The sequence below is a fragment of the Muntiacus reevesi genome, chromosome 18 (assembly GCF_963930625.1).
Source record: "Muntiacus reevesi chromosome 18, mMunRee1.1, whole genome shotgun sequence".
NCBI classification, from domain to species: domain Eukaryota; kingdom Metazoa; phylum Chordata; class Mammalia; order Artiodactyla; family Cervidae; genus Muntiacus; species Muntiacus reevesi.
In genome coordinates, this window is record NC_089266.1 from 13,205,553 (window position 1) to 13,225,060 (window position 19,508).

The window sequence follows — 19,508 nt, forward strand, 5'->3', positions numbered from 1 at the left end:
TTGACCCTGGATATAATCTGAAAACACAGCCAAGGTAGCATTTGTGGTTGGTTGTTGGGAGGGTGAAGTATGTCTACGTCAAGCTCTGAAAGGATGGAGTTGCCACTTACCAAGATGGAGCAGACTAGGGAGAAGCAAGTCAGAGAAAAAAGGACAGGCTTCACTTTTGGATATGTTACGTTTGAGGTGCCTGTTGGATATCCAAGTGACAATGATGAGAAGGCAAATGGATATTCAAGTGTCAAATTAAAGGGAGTCATTAGGGCTAGAGATTTGAAGTGCAGTCAGTTCAGTTCAGTCGCTCAGTCGTGTCCGACTCTTTGCAACCCCATGGACTGCAGCATGCCAGGCCTCCCTGTCCATCACCAACTCCCGGAGTTTATTCAAACTCATGCCCATTGAGTCGGTAATGCCATCCAGCCATCTCATCCTCTGTCATCCCCTTCTCCTCCTGCCCCCAATCCCTCCAAGCATCAGGGTCTTTTCTAATGAGCCAGTTCTTCACATCAGGTGGCCAAAGTATTGGAGTTTCAGCTTCAGCATCAGTTCTTCCAATGAACACCCAGGACTGATCTCCTTTAGGATGGACTGGTTTGATCTCCTTGCAGTCCAAGGGACTCTCAAGAGTCTTCTCCAACACCATGGTTCAAAAGCATCAATTTTTTGGTGCTCGGCTTTCTTCACAGTCCAACTCTCACATCCATACATGACCACTGGAAAAACCATAGCCTCAACTAGACGGACCTTTGTTGGCAAAGTAATGTCTCTGCTTTTTAATATGCTATCTAGGTTGGTTGGTCATAACTTTCCTTCCAAGGAGTAAGTGTCTTTTAATTTCATGGCTGCAGTCACCATCTGCAGTGATTTTGGAGCCCCCAAAAATAAAGTCTGACACTGTTTCCACTGTCTCCCTATCTATTTCCCATGAAGTGATGGGACCAGATGCCATGATCTTAGTTTTCTGAATGTTGAGCTTTAAGCCAACTTTTTCACTCTCCTCTTTCACTTTCATCAAGAGGCTTTTTAGTTCCTCTTCACTTTCTGCCATAAGGGTGGTGTCATCTGCATATCTGAGGTTATTGATATTTCTCCCCGCAGTCTTGATTCCAGCTTGTGCTTCTTCCAGCCCAGCGTTTCTCATGATGTACTCTGCATATAAGTTAAATAAGCAGGGTGACAATATATAGCCTTGACGTACTCCTTTTCCTATTTGGAACCAGTCTGTTTTTTTTTTTAATTTGAAGTTAGGAGGTAGTAAAATATTGATGGTATTGAAAGTCATGGGGCTTAGTTTATAAAACACTTCCTGACCTGTATGTAAAATATTTGTTTTTATTTATTTTTTGACCACAGATTGAACTCAGGCCCTGGCAGTGAAAGCACCCAGTCCTAACCACTGGACTACTGGGGAATTCCCCAAATGTTTGCTTTTATAAATTGCTTATTTTAAAGGCAATGGGAGGGGCTTCCATAGTGGTTCAGTGTGGTCCTCCACACTTCCATTTCAGGGGTCGAAGATTTGGTACCTAGTCAGGGAATTGAGATCCCATATGCCGTCCTATGTCAAAAAAAAAAAAAAGACAATGGAAGAACTTGATATTTTCAAGTCTGTTGCGAAGCATTTGGCAAAGGAAAATATGCTGTGTTTTATCTTTTGAGTAAATCTCTTGGTCCTGGGTTAGAATTACTTCCTGTCAAGTGCAGTTATATCAGGTGAGTAAAGGTTTACCTAAGTCACTGTATTCATTTACTCTTGCTGCTATAGCAAATAACCATGACTTTGGTGGTTTAAAACAAAAACAATTAATGCTCTCACAATCTGGAGTCTGAAATCAGTGTCATTGTGGGCTGAAATCAAGGTATGGCAGGGCCATGCTCTCCCTGGAGGCTCTGTTCCTTGCCTCGTCCAGCTTCTGGTGGTTGTGGGCATCCCTTGGCTTGTGGCCTCACCTCTCCAATCTCTGCTTCCACGGTCACATTGCCCTCTCCTCTTCTCTGTGTTTGTCAGATGTCTACCTGCCTTTCTCTTATATAGATGCGTGCATGCTAGGTCACTTCAGTCGTGTCCTACTCTTTTCAACCCCATGGACTATAGCCCACCAAGCTCCTCAGTCCATGGGATTCCTCAGGCAAGAAAACTGGAGTGGATTGCCGTGCCCTCCTCCAGGGGATCTTCCCAATCCAGGGATCAAACCCGAGTCTCTTATGTCTCCTGCATTGGCAGGCGAATTCCTTACCACTAGTACCACCTGGGAAGCCCTCTTAATATAGATATTGTTGTTGTTCAGTTGCTCAGTTGTATCCAACTCTTTGCCACCCCACAAACTGCAGCACGCCAGGCTTCCATGTCCTTCACCATCTCCCAGAGTTTGTTCAAACTCATGTCCATTGAGTCGGTGATGCCATCCAACCATCTCATCCTCTGTCGTCCCCTTCTCCTCCTGCCTTCAGTCTTTCCCAGGATCAGGGTCTTTTCCAGTGAGTCAGTTCATCACTTCAGATGACCAAAGTACTGGAGCTTCAGCTTCAGTATCAGTCCTTCCAATGAATATTCAGGTATATAAGTATCTGAAATACCCTGAATATGAGTATCTTATATAGATAGTTGTGACTATATTCAGGGACACCCAGATAATCCAGGATAGTCTCATCTCAAAAGTCCTTAACTTAATCAAACCTGCCAAGACCCTTTTTCCAATATGGTGACATTTTCAGGCTCCAGGACTTAGGACCTGATATCTTTGGGGGCCATTATTCAGCCTCACCTAGTCACCTATGCTTAGTCCCTCAGCTGTGTCTGACTCTTTGTGACCTCATGGACTGTGGCCTGCCATGCTCCTCGGTCCATGGAATTCTCCAGGCAAAAATCCTGGAGTGGGTTGCCATTTCCTTCTCCAATAGTCACCTAAGCAATTTCTAAACTGAGGTTTTGATATAAATGATTACATACTCTTAATAGCAACCACAATTCCTTCTTCTCTCTGGGGACATTTAAAATGTTCCACAAAAAGTCAAATTCCATGACGTCTCTGTGGCACCACATAGCTAAGAAATCCTATTTCTGGATCTGTGTTGACATCATCTGATGATACTAGGTCAAGTATACTTTGGCATTAGAGAGCTCCCATAAGTTATGGTTGCATTTACCTCCTTTTAAAGGACACTCAAGGATCAAGGACAGCATCTTCTTTCATCACTAAAATTTCTCTACAGTGAGTTTAGGTTACAGATCCTCTCATAATTCATCTCAAAATATTCCAGTGTTTTGCCAACTTCTGTAAAAACAGGTAATGCAATAAAAAAAGAAAACTTCATAAAATTTATTACTAGCTTATTTATTAAAAAAATAAAAATAAAAAAGATGGAGACTTCCCTGGTGGTCCAGTGGCTAAGACTGCATGCTCCCAATGCAGGATGCCCAGGTTCTATCCCTGGTCCGGGAACTAGATCCCACATGCCACAACTAAAACATCCCATGTACCACCAAAGCAGCCGAATAAATAAATGTTTTTTAAAAAAAGATAAAGCCATATGTTTGGCCATGGAACCTCCAGGTTTTTTTCCTATGTGAAGCAATTTGTACCACATCACTCTGAATTAATTTTTATTTTATGAGCATCTACTGCACGGCTATAAGCAATTCCACATCAAAGGCATTTTCCGTATTTAATAGAGGCCTGATAAATGGGTCTACACATAAGAATTGCTCTGGGACTTGCTTTGTGTAGTTTTATTAAGAATGAATTTAACATTTGCTTAGGACCTAACAAGATCAGCATACAAGTGTTTAAAATGCACACACATACACAGACTCACACACACACAGGGACACACACACACAGACACTTAAAGAGGAATATATAGACATAGCCTTAGCTGGAATTAAATAATGTTTAGTAAAACAAAAATAAATTGCAAAGTATAACTTTGATTTTCAAAAATTGCCCTTAAAGGGGAGAAGAGCATGTCAAAAGTACACAAGAATGATCCTGCAAGAGCTACCAATGGCCAAAGCTGGAACAGTCTGAACAACAAAAATAATGTATTGAATTATAACTCAAATAAGGGAAGGAATATTCTCGAGTCCACACGGATATGGATAAATACTTGAATGAACACACAAATGAGGGGCAAAGGACGAATCTTGTAGGTTGCCACAATACCCTTCCCTCAAGGAGGTAGCGCTTAGCTCTGCTCCCTTGAGTGTGTGTGTGTGCGCGCGCGCGCAAGCGCTCGGTCCTTTTGGACTCTGCAACCCCATGGACTGTAGCCCGCCAGGCTCCTTTGTGCATGGAATTTTTCAGGCAAGAATCCTGGAGTGGGTTGCCAGGGGATCTTCCCTACTTAGGGATAGAACCCGCGTCTCTTGCGTCCCCAGGCAGATTCTTTACCACTGTGCCATGGTTGTTCTTAATGACCACCTTCCAAAGGATAGAGTGCGGAAAGAAAAAAACTAGTCATTTTACAACGGAAAAACTTGGCTGACATCACCTTAATCAAATTATCAAGGTGAAAGTCAAGGCCTTTAGCAAGGGCTACTTTGCTAATAGAAAACAGAGCACGGGGATGAGAAGGGGGCAGTGTATAGCACCACGATGTAACAGTTTTGTTCTATTCGTTCTCTCCTTAGCTTTAAAACAAATTGAAAGTCCATCTCTTCAAAAGCTTCTTTGGAGTATCTACACATTTAGATACGATTAGTGACTACGACAGGGCTTCCCAGGTGGTGTTAGTGGTAAAGAACCTGCCTGCCGATGCAGGAGACCTGAGAGATGCGAGTTCAATCCCTGGGTCGGGAGATCCCCTGGAGGAGGGCATGGCAGCCCACTCCAGTGTTCTTGCCTGGAGAACCCCATGGACAGAGGGCCCTGGCAGGCTACCGTCCGTGGGGTTGCAGAGTCGGACATGACTGAGCGACTTAGCGCAATCACAAGCACACAAACACAATGAGTATTACACTGACACAGTCGTTTGCTGGCGGAGTTTCCCCCTCCAGACCCATCTCCATGTTTGGCAGTGTGTGGGGGGGGGGCGGGGGGGCGGGGCTGCCATTGATACTCAGCGTGTACAGACCAGGGATGCCGCTAAGTCCTACAGTGGCTGCCCCCACAAGGAATGATCGATCCGTCACTAGATGTGGGTAGTGCCAAGTTCGAGAACTCTGAACTCATACACATATCCGCTAGGCTACCGTTGGGTACGCACAATATCCCTCACACCAGGCTACACTTTCTGGAAGACACAACAGGACGTGGTCTGTCTCCTCAGGAAGCTTATCATCGTGTTAGGGAATTGGAGAACAAGGGAAGCACTTCAGTTACAGAATATGTTATTTTGCACAGAAAGGCTACCCTGGCAAACCAACAAGAACAAAAATGAATAGTCCAGGGTTGTCTATAAAGAGTCTGGAATGGCTGTCTAGGAGATAGGACCTTTTAAGCAGCCACAGACCTTAGATCTAGTGAGTAGGAAGGTAGAAAGAACCACAACATTTTACTTTAGAAGTACCAGGGATATTCTTGGAATAAAACATGAAGAGTCACAAAGTCTGTTGATTCGCTCTTCTTTCAGATCCTATTTATAGACGTGGATCAGAACCCTACATTTTTTTTTCCCACATGAACTGATAAGGAAACTAAAGGAAATCAGTCCTGAATACTCATTGGAAGGACTGATACTGAAGCTGAAACTCCAATACTTTGGCCAATACTTTGAAGAACTGACTCATTTGAAAAGACCTGGATGCTGGGAAAAATCAAGGGCAAGAGAAGGGGGCCAGAGAGGATGAGATGGTTGGATGGCATCACTGACTCAATGGACACTGAGTAAACTCTGGGAGTTGGTGATGGACAGGGAGGTCTGGCGTGCTGCAGTCCATGGGATCACAAAGAGTCAGACACGACTGAGCATCTGAACTGAACTGAACTGATAAGAGGTTTCAATGTCTGGGAGGCGTGAGTCAACAGAATTCTGGTGAAGACAGTGGATTGAACAGCTCCTCAGATGCCTGAGATGCACACCTCCCCATCTCGCATCTGAGATCCATTGTCTTCAGAGGGTGTCACCGCCTGGGACTGTACGCTGTCATAGACATACATTCATTTCCTTTTGGTAGTATCATTCACCACTGGTAACTTTACTCTTGGTTCCTTTTTGCCCTTTGTACCCCATCCACAATTTTTTTAAAAAAATTATAATTTTTTTTTATCTGGTTGTGCTGGGTCTTAGTTGTAGCATGTGGGATCTAGTTCCCCGACCAGGGATGGAACCTGCACCCCCTGCATTGGGAGCACAGAGCCCTAACCACTGCACCACCAGGGAGTCACCATCCATACGTTTTAATATGTGATGGTCCCGTAAACTGTAGAGTGTACGTTGTTAATGGAACATCGCTACCATCCTTAGTGATGATAGCAACACCTTCAAGGTTCTTTGGAAATGAACCTTGCAGACTCCATTGGTTGAGACAGACAATTCTCGCCAGACTGTTGCTGACGGTGACTTGAAACTTTTTAAAGCAAGGTGTCTGACCAGTAGATGGCGCCCTCCTCCTTTTGTGTGAGTGAGTTATGAATGAATACGCGCTCCCTTTGCCCTCCCCTCCCCCAAGCGCCGTTGGAGCTAAAACCCTTCGGTTCCCAGTACTGAATCTTTTAAATCCATCATCTTTTCTTCTTCATTCGCTAATTCAGACTCTCTCCATTTGTCTGCTTTAGAATTACAGTAATGCAATAACCTCTGGCCTCTGTCTAGCATCCTGTTCTAAGCCATCCAACATACTGCCATCAGAGTCAGTTTCCAAAAACACACCTTCTCAGTGCCCTGCTGCCTTCTGGGGTCCCGAGGGAGCCGGCAGGAGAGGGTTTTCTGTGAAGGCAGTGGCAGGAGCAGACGGATCCAGGTAAGTGGAGCCCTTCTCCAGACAAGAGATGTTTTTCATTTGGCTGCAGTAGGGCTGGAAAAAGATGGTGAGGCTCCGTAAGAATGATAGATTCAGAGCCTTGATCCTCCTGCCAAGAAATTTCAGCTTGCTCAGTTAGACCACAGAGAGTCACTAAGGTTTTGAAGGTGGCAGGATTACAGCTGTGCTTGAACAAGGGTAATGTGACCATGCACGCGAACTGAGTGAAAAGGAAGAGTTTGGGGGAGAAGGCAGCTTAGCAGAGAGGGAAAGGGCAGAAGCATATCTGTGGTTATTGACAGTTTGCCAGGTGCTGGAGAAGACTCGTGAGAGCCCCTTGGACAGCAAGGCGATCCAACCAGTCAACCCTAAAGGAAATCAACCCTGAGTATTCATTGGAAGGGCTGATGCTGAAGCTCCAATACTTTGGCCACCTGATGCAAAGAGCCGACTCACTGGAAAAGACCCTGATGCTGGGAAGATTGAGGGCAGGAGGAGAAATGGGGGGGGGGGGGGGGACAGAGGATGAGATGGTTAGATGGCATCACTGACTCAATGGATGTGAGTTTGAGCATACTCCGGGAGATGGTGAAGGACAGGGAAGCTTGGTGTGCTGCAGTCCATGGACACCGCAGAGTCTGACACCGCTGAGCACTGAACAACAGATGCAGAGAAGTAATTCTTCAGCCAGAATATTCATCAGTGAAATAGTTATAGAATTGATGTCAGGAACGGCTGGGAAGCCAGGAATATGTTCACGTATCCTGATGTCCTGTGCCTATGCATATGTGGCTAGCCACTACATCCCCTAGCTGCCTCCGGGAAGAGTTTTAAGTGCCAGAAGTGAAGCCACTACACTTGTTTTAGTAAGAAGCAGGAAAAAGAATAACAGCTTGAGCTTCTTCTGCGTATCGCAGGCTTTCATGTATTATTATTCAGCAGTACAGCATCAGATTTAGATTTTTCCACCTCGAGGAATTTGGTTTAGCTTTAATTAGTTGCTGTGAATCTTTCTGAGCCAATACTGGGAAGCATTTATCTAGAAAATAGTTTTTCCCTAGAATATAAGCTGGAGAGAGGATGTCATTTTTCTATCAGCCTTTGTTATCATGTTCACACAGAAATTCTCTTCAGCCATCTGGATAATTTTAGCCACAGCCCACCATAGTTGTACTGGTTAATTACTTATTGCTCATAATTTTAAATACTGTAATATGGAGGCCATCTGTATTGCCATCCAAAGCCCTGTGAGGAGCTGTAGGATCTTAGAACACAAATATTTTTCTCTTTCCCAAGAAAAGATGATGCTTGCAGGTTATTCTGCAAAGAGGCAACTGATGCATTTTTCATCCAGCACTTTTCAGAAAAACAAGCTTAAAAATACCAGACAAATGAAAAACAGACTTCAGCAGTTACATGCAGCTTCCTGAGTAACTGAAGAATGTGCCTCTTGTGGTTAAAATGAGGGATCTGTTTAATATGGATGAAATACCAACACTCCAGGCATTTTCATTGACATTTCATTGTGACTTTTTGAACTTGGGAGTGCTGACAGGAAAACCTATTCTTGCTGCTCTGCGAAGCCTGCAGTCAGACTGCAGAGCAGGGCCAGGAGAGGTAAAAGGCTATGTCCCCGTTCACGTTCCTCCTGGTTGTGTGTCTTTCCGTGTGGATTTCATTTTCATTCACCGCGTTGCACTTTGCAGTTTCTGCATTCCTGCTCTGAAACCAGTTAGGAAACCATGCACAGGTTTGCTCTTTTGCTCCCAAATCCCGTTGCCTCTCCAGCGCTGGACTTGTTTACTGGATCAAAGTGAAAACGCTCTCGGGTGGGCATTTGTTTAAAAAAAGACAAAAACCATTTCTAAAGGTCAAGGGACACACTCCTGTACCTTGGACCCAGAAGCTACCCAGAGTGGCTAGACAGAGCACCGTGGCACCCAGGGTACATCTGAGAACAAGACTCAAAGGGTTTCAAGGAGCCGACGGGAGCCCCCTCTTTTTCGACCCTCCCCAGCGCCGGCCGGCCTCGGCTCTCCGGGGCAGCCCCGCCGTCTGGCAGCAGGCCGGGAGAGACATGCTGTTTTGTTTAAATCCTCCACATTCTTTGCCATTTCCCCATTGGCCGGATGGGGCTACCCTCCCCGCCGCGACGGCTGCTGATGTCAGCTGCGCTCGCTCCTCCCGCACCCACCTCCCCGGCCCGAGGCACACCGCAGCTCGGCGCCGACTCTCCGGCCCCGGCGAGGTGGCTGCAAACTCGCGGGTACGCACGGCGCTCGGGGATCCGGACTCGGGGGAGGGGACGCGCGCGGAAGGCGCCAGCTTCCTCCCGCCGCCCGCCCGCCCGCCCCTCGCAGCCGCGAGCCGAGGTCGGAGGAACCCGGAGCCCCAGCCCCGCAGAAGCCGAGCGGCCGCGGCGGCGGAGGCGGAGGCTTCCCTTTTCTCACCCAGCGAGCCCCTGGAGCGCCTCGGCGACCGGCCCTAAAAAGAGAAGGAAATCTTGTTTACCGCCGGGGAGCACAGCCGTTCGAGCCTTTGTCTGAAAAGTCAGCATCTCTGGCTCTGGCTGCAATGTGTGCTCGGTGACATTCGCCTTGGACCGACCGGCCGGAAAAGGGGGTGGGGGGGAGTCGCCAGGTTAAGATCTGGTTTCAGAGGCGGATCGAGAGGGTGACTTTTGTGTATTCCGTGTAATTTTTGGAAACCTCGTGGTTTGTTGTGTTTTTTTTTTTTCCCCCTCCCTCGCCCGCCGACGGGCATGTCCTGATCTGGCTTCCGCTCCTGCTGCCCGGGGCTGCCGATCAGATTGGTTTCCAGTGGGTCTCCCTCCCTCCCTGACTTTGCAACACCGCGTTCCAGGCGGATCGACCTCGGCGAGGAAGGAGGCGGGGGAGCCGCGAACACCCGGACCCAAACCTTGACATGCTCTCGGGCGGAGAGGAGGAAGCCAGGAACTGAGCGCACCGCCCGGGGGGTTGCTTCGCCGACCGGCTCCAAGCACGGGGCTCCCGGCGCCCAGCTCTGCGCCTGGGCGGCAGCCTTGTTGCTCTGGGGGCGCCCCCACCCCCGCCCCGCCCGCTTCCCGCCTCGGAGGTCCGTGCCGGCAGGACCATGCTGCTGAAGGAGTACCGGATCTGCATGCCACTCACCGTGGACGAGGTAAGCGCCGCGCCGCGCCGGGCCTCGCCCGCTCCGGGTCCCCGGGTCCGGGGCGCCTATTCCCCTCCGCCGCCGCCTCCCGCCAGCGGGTCCACTGCGGACGGCGGGGAAAACCCTGGTGGAACATTGCCTCCCAAACCGGGAGGCTGGAGGGGCAGGAGGAGGGCGGGTTGCTGCTTCCACTTGTCACCCCAGCAAGGAGGGCAACGTTGGGTGGGGCGGTGGACTGCAGGTGGGTTCTTTAGGGGCATCCAGAATTCGGAACGCTGAGGATCAGAATGCGCCAAAGGGAGTTGGTCGTCCCCTCCCTCCAATTAAGAAAACGAGAAAAGCAAACCCAAGAGCTCCAAGCACAGCCTGGTAGCGCAACCCTGGGAGGTGGGCATCCCGTTCCCGTCGTGGACCCGGGTTCCCCTCCCGCCCACCGCTAGAAGGTTGGGGTAAGGGAGCAGTTCTTCGCCCTCGGGATTTGGAGGGCCCGGGTCCCGCTTGGGGGCACCTTGGAATCCTTGGGGAGGGGGCAGTCCGTTTGGACCCAGACCCCTTGCCATCGCCGCCAACCTGGGCGCCGCTCCAGCCACGCCCGCGCTTCGAGGCTCCGGAGCCTGGCCTCGACCTTTCTCTAACCGCCTGGCTCGGAAACTTTGTGCGTGTCTTGTTTCTTGGGCCGCGGGGAGAGCGGTCTGCGGGCGAGCGGGGAGCGGCGGGGACTGCGGCGCGGCCACAGGGGGGCGCTGTAGCACGTGGGTGCCGTCAGGCCCCCGCCCCCCGCCCCGGCTCTCGGGTCCCCCAACTGTAGGGCGAGGCGCGGGGGACTCTTCCTGGGCTTGTCCTCCACGGGCCGCTCAGGTTGCTTTCTCCGGATCTGCACCCCTCGTCCCCGCCAAGCGGCAAGCTCTATCATTCAGGAAACGATGACTCAGTGAGGATTATTCAGGCCCGGCTTCCCTTTATTCCCGCTCTGCCTCCCTACTTTTTTGGTGATTTCACAATTGCTTAGCGCCTGTCCAGGGACTGCGAAGGAGCTTGAAGCCAATCAGGACTATTTGAAACTTAACTAGTGTGGTTTGGTGTGACAACACATGTGACACCGGCGACCCAAACCATATATTTGTTTAAATACAGTGCCCTTAATCTTTCCGAAATGTTCTTGAGCCACTACTTTGGGGAAGGGGCAAGGTGCTTTGGGAGAGAAAAAGATTTTTAACTAAGAACGTGGTTGTGCTCCCAAGGGACTTTGCATGTGTCATCTGGAGCAAGTGTTAAGACAGTACAATCCAAGACAAGATCAAAGTAGCTACGCGTTTGTAAAATGTATCCGAGGGAGGCTGACTGCCAAAGAGAGATCAGCCCGCCTATCCTATCCAGTGAACACCCGAGCTGCGCGGTTCTGTGACGACTTTGGAGGAGACCGCATTTGAACAAGATCCTTGAAGGATGTGGGTAGGCAGACCGTGTAAATCCAGTGGAGAAGTAGCACCCGGCTCTGTGGACAAAGGGGCGGCAAATGAATGAAACTGGTTAACCAAAGCAATTTTAGGAATTGTTGAGATCTTCCCAACCTCTGAGCCGCTAAGCTGGAGTAGTTCAGCTTGGAGGCCTGTCTGCTTCCACTCCATCTCCTCCTAATGACTTTATTTTTTTAGAGGAGTTTGGGATCTCAGGGCAATGCTGGTATGGCATGAAATGCCCAGCAAGGCAGGTGATAGTCAAGAAAGTAACCAGCTCTAGAATCGTCTATAACACCTGCAATGTCTCTTTATTCTGGTTGGTTCCCTTTTCAGACTTTCTTGAATCCTCAGGCACCACCACCCTTTGTACACTTATTTTTTTTGTACTGAAATAACTACAATTTTGGTGTGAAGTAATCTTATTTGAGTGGTATAGGTGGAGGCCGTTCTTTTCTTAATTGGCAAGTGAAATGAGGCTAGGCCTGTAACCTAATGTATAATTATAGCTTACTTAATGTATCATTCATTTGGACCAAAGGGTGATTCAGTATCTGAAAGGTTGTATTCCGAAGTAGTTTTCTTCTTTGTTAGAGAAACAGGAGGGCAGTTTAGGTTGAGAGAGGTTTCCAAGTTGAAGGATTCAGATTAACCAAATCATGATGCGTGAGGACAGGAGGCCCAGCTTACCAGAGGTTAGACCCCTAGGGTCTGACTGGTAGTGAACCCCACAATCTCCACCATCCACCTTAGCACTATGTCCTCCTAACCTTAACACTGAAAACTGGGGAAGCAACTGATAATGCCTTCAAAGAAGACAGTTGTTGGGGTTTCCCTGGTGGTTCAGTGGTAAAGAAGTCACCTGCCAGTGCAGGGGATACAGGTTCAATCCCTGGTCTGGGAAGATCCCACACACTACAGATCATCTGAGCCTAGGTGCCACAACTACTAACTCAGGGCTATAGAGCCCACAAGCCTCAACTACTGAAGCTGGCTCGCCTAGAGCCCGTGTTCTGCAACCAGAGAAACCATCGCAATGAGAAGCCCACACACCTCAGCAAAGAGTAGCCCCCATTCTCCGCAATTATAGAAAGCCTGCCTGTAGCAATGAGGACCCAGTGCAGCCGAAAATAGATGAGTAAATAAGTAAAAAAAAAAAAAAATTGCCATCAACTTAATAGACTTTTGGAAGCCTCACTTTTGCTACAACTCTTTTCTTCTTTTTTTTTTAATTTTTGGCCTCATCTCACATGCCCTGGGACCTTTTGTTCCCTGACCAGGAATTGAACCTGTGTCCTCTCCATCAGAAGGGGGAATCTTAACCATTGGACTGCCAGAGAAGTCCCCTTGCTACAACTCTTGATTTACTTTGGGCCTGATTCAGCCTGTTTTAGGACTTCTCTCTCTTGTAACCGCCACAGTTAACTGGTAGCAATGTCCATACTTTAAAAAATTAGGCAAATGCCCCTGTTTTGGAAAGTCCTCAAAAGAACCAATACTATATGTCTGTTCTTTTTCCCTGGCCTTTTCTCACTTAACTCCTGGTAGAAGGGAGCGGAAGGTGGACTGATGTGTTACCCACATTTTACAGATGAGTGAACCAGAGTTCAGAAAGGCTAAGTAATGTGTGCCAGGCCACACAGCTAGTTACTAGCCAAAGTAAAACCAGAGCCATGGTATTAAAAAAAAAAATTAGTATTTGTTTCTCCTTACTCAGCTTTTTGTCCATTACTCATATTTAATCCAGCAAAAAGAAAACAAAAATTTCTTGAAAATTAGCACTGTCAACTACATGAAAAACCAAAGGCCTTTTGAATGGGTATAGAGAATCCTGGTTTCTACTGTTTCACTCACCTTATTTTGACTCATAAAATGTTCCCTAGTTCCAGGAAAGAAGAATAGCTCTAGGAGATCAAGCAAATAAAGCTGAATTACAGTCTAGCTCAGAGTGTTGGCATTTTGTTTCTTAGACTTCCGTATTCAGAGTAAAGAACTATAAGAAGTAACATCCCATAGATTCATTTTAACTTAAAAAACCCACTTCATTGGACTATTCTCCTCATGTGGTTCAGTGTTGTCTCTGAACTAAATATAAGCCTGTTGGAAAGTTCTAAACAGCAGAGGTCCCTAGGGGCCAATAGTTGCCTGTAAAGAGACAGTTGTCTTTGTGTTTATTTGAAACATTTGGTGATAGAGATTGTAGAATTTTAGACTTGGAAGGGCTATTACAGATGGTCTAGAGTTGACCCATTTCATTTTGTGGGAGAGAAGACTAGCGCTCTAGAAGGTTCGGTCAGTTAGTTGCCCGTCTCATAGCCAAGGTCAAGGTCCAGGCCAGAACCCGGAGCAAAGCTCTTTTTGTTACAAGCCAGGGTTTCTCTCACTTCTTCCCCCTCTGGGATTCCTTGTTGGAAGGAAATATCCCTAAACTGGATACGCGATTCAGTCTGTAGTGGGAAAGGTGGGTTGGAGACTCAGACATTGTCTCATTAGGGGAATTCTAGGAGTTCGTCAGCTGCCTGGAAAAGGGTCCAGCGGCTCTCTTTGAAGCTGCTTTTGTATATAATAAGTTCACTGGTTTTCCTTAGATTGTATTTTTATTTGAGTGTGTGACTTGATAGAGATTATGGTGGAGTTCAAGGCCTTCCCTTCCAAGCCACTCCTGGATGCTGCCATTGATCCCTGCACCTGACATAGATCCCCAACTGCATCTTCAGGACTCCGTGGAGCACAGTCTGATCGCTCCTCCCTGACAGGCCCTTATCAGTAAGATAAGCATCTTCTAAGAGCTGAGCACATCCCAATATGATCTAAGGCAGGAATCTTTTCAAGTTCATTGCTCATTTTGGTGTTAACACTTCCTGTTCTGACTGCATCAGCGTTAACGTCTGGGATTTATTTGTGGTCTTCAGGGATTTGATGCACAAAGAAAAACTCCCCCTCCATGAGTTCGAGCAAACTCTGGGAGATACTGGAGAACAGGGAAGCCTGGCGTGTTGCAGTTCATGGGGTCGCAAAGAGCCGGACATGACTTAGCGAGACTGAATAACAACAAGCCCTCCAAGAAAGAAGAAAGAGAGAGAGAGGGGGGGGGAAAAAGCACTCAGCTTTTTAACAGAATATCATTGTGTTCTTTGTCCTGGCAGGGAGCCAGTGCACTTTATCCAGGCTCCCCCAAGTCCCTGGAGAATCTTCTTGCGCACATTTCTGAGAACAGATTTGGGATCCGGGTGGTGCCGTCTCTGGAATGACATAAATGAAGATGCCAGAATGACCAACAGTGCTCCTTTCGCTCCGTTTTAAAGGACTTTTGTGAAATGCATCTGCAAACCTATTGGGGCAGAAATTTTTTAAGAAAAGAGGTTTTAAGTGTGATATTTTCATTGACACTTTGTCTTCTGTACAAGGTGATACCCTGAAGTGTGAAGGAGAAAGACCCCCTGGATTAATTGCATAGACCTTCTCCAAGGTTCCTTATAAACATGATTTTGGAAAAAAAATTTTTTTAAGAATGAGCATTATTTTTACTTTTTTTTTCCCCTGTTAGCTTCATTGGGAAGGACCCAGCCCAGGGTTGATTTCTGGGCTATCTTGGTAGCTTCTCTTGCCTGTTTCACAGTTTGGGAATCATGTTGCTAGTGGCTTCCCATGCGTGCATACCTAGTCACTCAGTTGTGTCCGACTCTTTGCGACCCCATGGACTGTAACCACCAGGCTCCTCCTCTGTCCATGGGATTCTACAGACAAGAATACTGGAGTGGCTAGCCATTTCCTTCTCCAGGGGATCTTCCCTACCCTGGGATCGAACCCATCTCCTGCATTAGCGGACAGATTTTTTACCGTTTGAGCTACCTTGGCGGCCCAGCTATCTCCTGAAGCTCCCTTCTTGGTCGCGAAGGTCACCCAGGAAGTGGGGGGTGGTTAATGGATCCGTGCAAAGCTTTCACTACTAATGGACTAGGCGACTGGAGCAGATGCTCTTTCCCTGGTTGGTCAGTGAAAGTGATTTTCTGGAGAAAGAGCACTGCATTTTCCCTGTGATTTGAGTGTGAATGCCTCCTATGAAACAGATTCTGGGCCTCGAAAGAAAGAAAAAAAAAAGCACGCTATTGTTAACAAAACCCTGTTTAAAAGTGGGTAGTAATTAACTTTTACTGTTCATTACAAAGTCATGGTGCGAGTTCCTAAGGCTCTTAAAAATCAACCTCAGAACCCTGTGTCTTGATTGAGTATAACCGATATTAAGAGAAAGGGAGGCATCTTCATTTCAGAAGCCTCTCATTTCAGGTGAATGGAGAATACTATTTTTTATAAGCAGTTTTTAAAAAAATAGTCTATTTTCAACACTTCCTTGCTCCAGAGTGTCAATCAGGGAAGTGTTTGCGTACGTGTGTGTGTGTGTGTGTGTGTGTGTGTGTGTGTGTGTATGTGTGTGTGTAGGGTGGAGGGCTCACAAAGATGTTTTTTTTAAAAAAATATAAAAGTGTGTGCACAGTGACAGGCAGTAAATGTGTTTTTCAGGGGCGGCAATTACTGGAAAAGTACGTCGAGCTTCATTGCTTTAGCTGCCTGAGTGAGGACGCAGGTACCCTGGCTAGTTTCTCTGGGCTCTGCCCTGCTTTCTGTTGCCTGGAGGTCTGTGAAGTCAAGTAACTCAGAACATTTTTTTGAAAACTATCTAATACTTCTGCCTCTGTTCAGAGAAAAAGACAGATCCAGAAAACAGCTGATTCGTAGCAGGAAGTCAGGAAGGTTTTACAAATCTTTAGCAAATTCAGCTCACTGGGAGACAAAAAAAAAAAAAAATTTCAGATTGCAGATGGCCAGCTGTCTGCCCTTTGTGTCTCGTGCTTGAAATCAGGAATTGTGTTGTATTCCTAAGTGGAGATTATTTGTAGGCTACAGGGCAGACAGAGTCCAAGTGTGCTGTAGCTATTAAAACTGGAAGACAGTTTGTATCTGGAAAATGTAAAGTTTGAAAAAATTACCTTGGAAGCTTGATTTTTCATACTGTCCACCCTCCAACTTAGGCTTCCGAGGTGGTTCGGTGGTAAAGAATCCGCCTGCTAATACGGGAACCCCAGGAGATTTGAGTTCGATCCCTGGGTAGGGAAGATCCCCTGGAGGAGGAAATGGCAACCCACTCCAGTATTCTTGCCTGGATAATCCCATGGACAGAGGAGCCTGGAGGGCTACAGTCCATGGGGTCACAAAGAATCAGACACAACTAAGCGACTGAGCACATACACACCCTCCAACTTAGAAAAACTTGAAAGATAGTGAAAGCCTTTCAGTCATGTCTGACTCTTTGCAACCCCGTGGACTGTAGCCTGCCAGGCTCCTCTGTCCATGGAATTCTCCAGGCCAGAATACTGGAGTGGGTAGCCATTCCCTTCTCCAGGGGATCTTCCCAATCCAGGGATTGAACCCAAGTCTCTTGCGTTGCAGGTGAATTCTTTACCCTCTGAGCCACCAGGGAAGCCTGACAAAAATTTATGGACAATTTATACAAACAGGAGCTCGGGAGGGGAGTGTGGGGCGCACACCTCCAGGGGGCGCACTTTCCATGGAACCTAATGGGAATAGTGCAATGTGATGGTCCTGCAACTGACCAACTTCCTTTGTTAGTCCTCTCAAACTCCTCAGATCCTGCTGCTGTGATGTGTTAACACTTGAGGTTATGGTGGTCTTGCAGGTTTACACGTGGGCATGTTACCTCCTCAGAGATGTCTTTCCTGACCACTCCATATAAAATAGTTTTCCCCTCGCATTCGCTATCTTCACAGATATTTCCTTCATAGTATTTATCTTTTTGCTTTTACATTTATCTTAATTTGTAGTTATTTCTTTACTTCTTTGTCATCCATCTCCATCACTATCTTTTCAACATGTAATCCACAGAAGAAAATACTGACAAGATCTTTTAGCTTATTTTTCTTAAACATTTTAAAAATATTTATTTATCATTTTATTTATTTATTTGGCTGTGCTGGCTCTTAGTTGCAACACTAGGGATCTTCGATCTTTGTTGCAGCATGCGGAATCTTTAGTTGCAGCATGTGGGATCTAGTTCCCTGACCAGGGATTGAACTCAGGCCCCCTGCTTTGGGAGTGCAGCGTCTTAGCCACTGGACCACCAGGGAAGTCCCTTAACTTATTTTTCTTTCATGTGAAGTCTTTGAAATCTGGTGTGTATTTTCCATTTGCAGCACATTTCAGCCCCCACTAGCCACTTTACAGTGCTCAAAGGCCATATATGGCTGGTGGCTGCCATACTGGATAGGGCAACGCTGGTGCTTAAACCTTGGGTCTGGCACACAGCAAATGCTTGCTGCATGCATAGATGAAAGAAGCTGAGAAAAATAGGAACCTTTTAGGAAATCTGACCCTCAATGTTTACCTTCACACTTTTTTTTTTTTTCCCACTTCAGCTTTATACCTCTTGAAATGTTGCAAACTAGAGATTCCTTTTTATTAAAAAGCCTCCTTATTTTAAAATTCCACAGCAATGCCTCTGAGAAATTTGAGGCTGGTCATTCCTGGGATTTAATGTAATCTGTCTGCCTTCCTCCTAATTCTTGAAGGAGTGTATACTCAATATCTATTGCTGTGCAACACATTTTCACAAACATTGGGGCTTTGAACAATAGCCATTTTTTATCTCACGATCTTTGTGGATCAGAAGACCACATGGCTGGATTCTCTGCTGAGGGTCTCACAAGATTGATACCAAGCTGCATTTTCTTCTGGAACTTGGAGTACTCCTCCAAGTTCACATGGTAGTTGGCAGAATTCAGTTCCTTGTGACTGTAGGACTAAGTCCTAGCTTTCTTGCTGCCCATCAGCTAGGAACCAGCTCTTAAAGGCCACCTGCTATTTCCTGCCATGTGACCCCCTCCACAACGTGGCCATCTGCCCCTTCAAGGCCAACAGGAGAGTATTTACTGCAACTTTGAATCTCTGACTTCTTGTCTCTGACCTCTACTCTTTTTCAAAAAGACTGGCCCGATAAGGTCAGACCCACCCCCATTCAAGGGGGAAGGAATTGTGCATATACAGGATGTATACACCAAGGAATAGAAACCGTGGGGACCATTCTGCCTACCATAGGGAAATAAGCTGAGTTAAAAGTTTCTGTTGGCAGATTCACAGACTTAGAGAATGAATTTATGTTGCTGGGGCCGGGGGAAGGGTTGGCATAAGGGATAGTTAGGGAGTTTGGGATGGACAGGTACACACTGGTATTTTTTAAATGGATAACCAACAAGGACCTATTGTACACACAGGGAACTCTATTCAAGGTTATTTGGCAGCCTGGATGGGATGGGAGTTTGGGAGAGCATGGATCCATGCATATGTATGGCTGAATTCCTTTACTGCCCACCTGAAACAACATTGTTAATCAGCCATGCGTGCGTGTCAAGTCTCTTGTTATGTCTGATTCTACGACCTTTGAACTGTAGTGCACTAGACTCCTCTGTCCATGGGATTCTCGGGGCAGGATTACTGGAGTGGATTGCCACGCCCTTCTGCAGGGGATCTTCCTGACCCCGGGACCAAACCTGTGTCTCCTGCAGCTCCTTTTTGCAGGCGGATTCTATACCGCTGAGCCACCAGGGAAGCCCTTCATCAATCATACTCCAATACTCCAATATGAAATAAAAAGTTTAAAAAATTTAAAAAATAGTTTCTCTTGGAGGAAAGTAGTTATTTTCCATATCTGGGAAACTTAGAAATCTGGAAGGTTCAGGTTGGCACTGGGGCTGCATAAAAGTGTTGATATCACAAACACTTACTGAACTCCTATTCTGCCAGGTGCTTGGCCAGATGTCAGATCAGCTGCCCAAGATAGAGGAGCAAGCAAAGCAGACACGATCCCTACCTTCTTAGAGCTTATAGTCCAGAGAACACTGGAGAGGTTTCCTCGCCATCTTAAAATAGATATTGGCCATGGTTGCACAACTCTGTGTGAATATTAAATACATTAAAAACCATTG

The 19,508-nt window shown here is 46.8% G+C and overlaps 1 protein-coding gene across 1 annotated transcript in view; it reads left to right on the plus strand.

Annotated features, from left to right (window-relative positions):
• Positions 1–9,104: 9,104 nt before the first annotated feature.
• The window catches only part of PITPNC1 (phosphatidylinositol transfer protein cytoplasmic 1), a 253,207-nt gene continuing 242,803 nt past the window's right edge, over positions 9,105–19,508 (plus strand). The window contains exon 1 of the mRNA XM_065908682.1: positions 9,105–10,063. Coding sequence (XP_065764754.1) covers positions 10,016–10,063 — 48 coding nt within the window. The 5' untranslated portion in view covers positions 9,105–10,015. The remainder of the gene's footprint in view (positions 10,064–19,508) is intronic.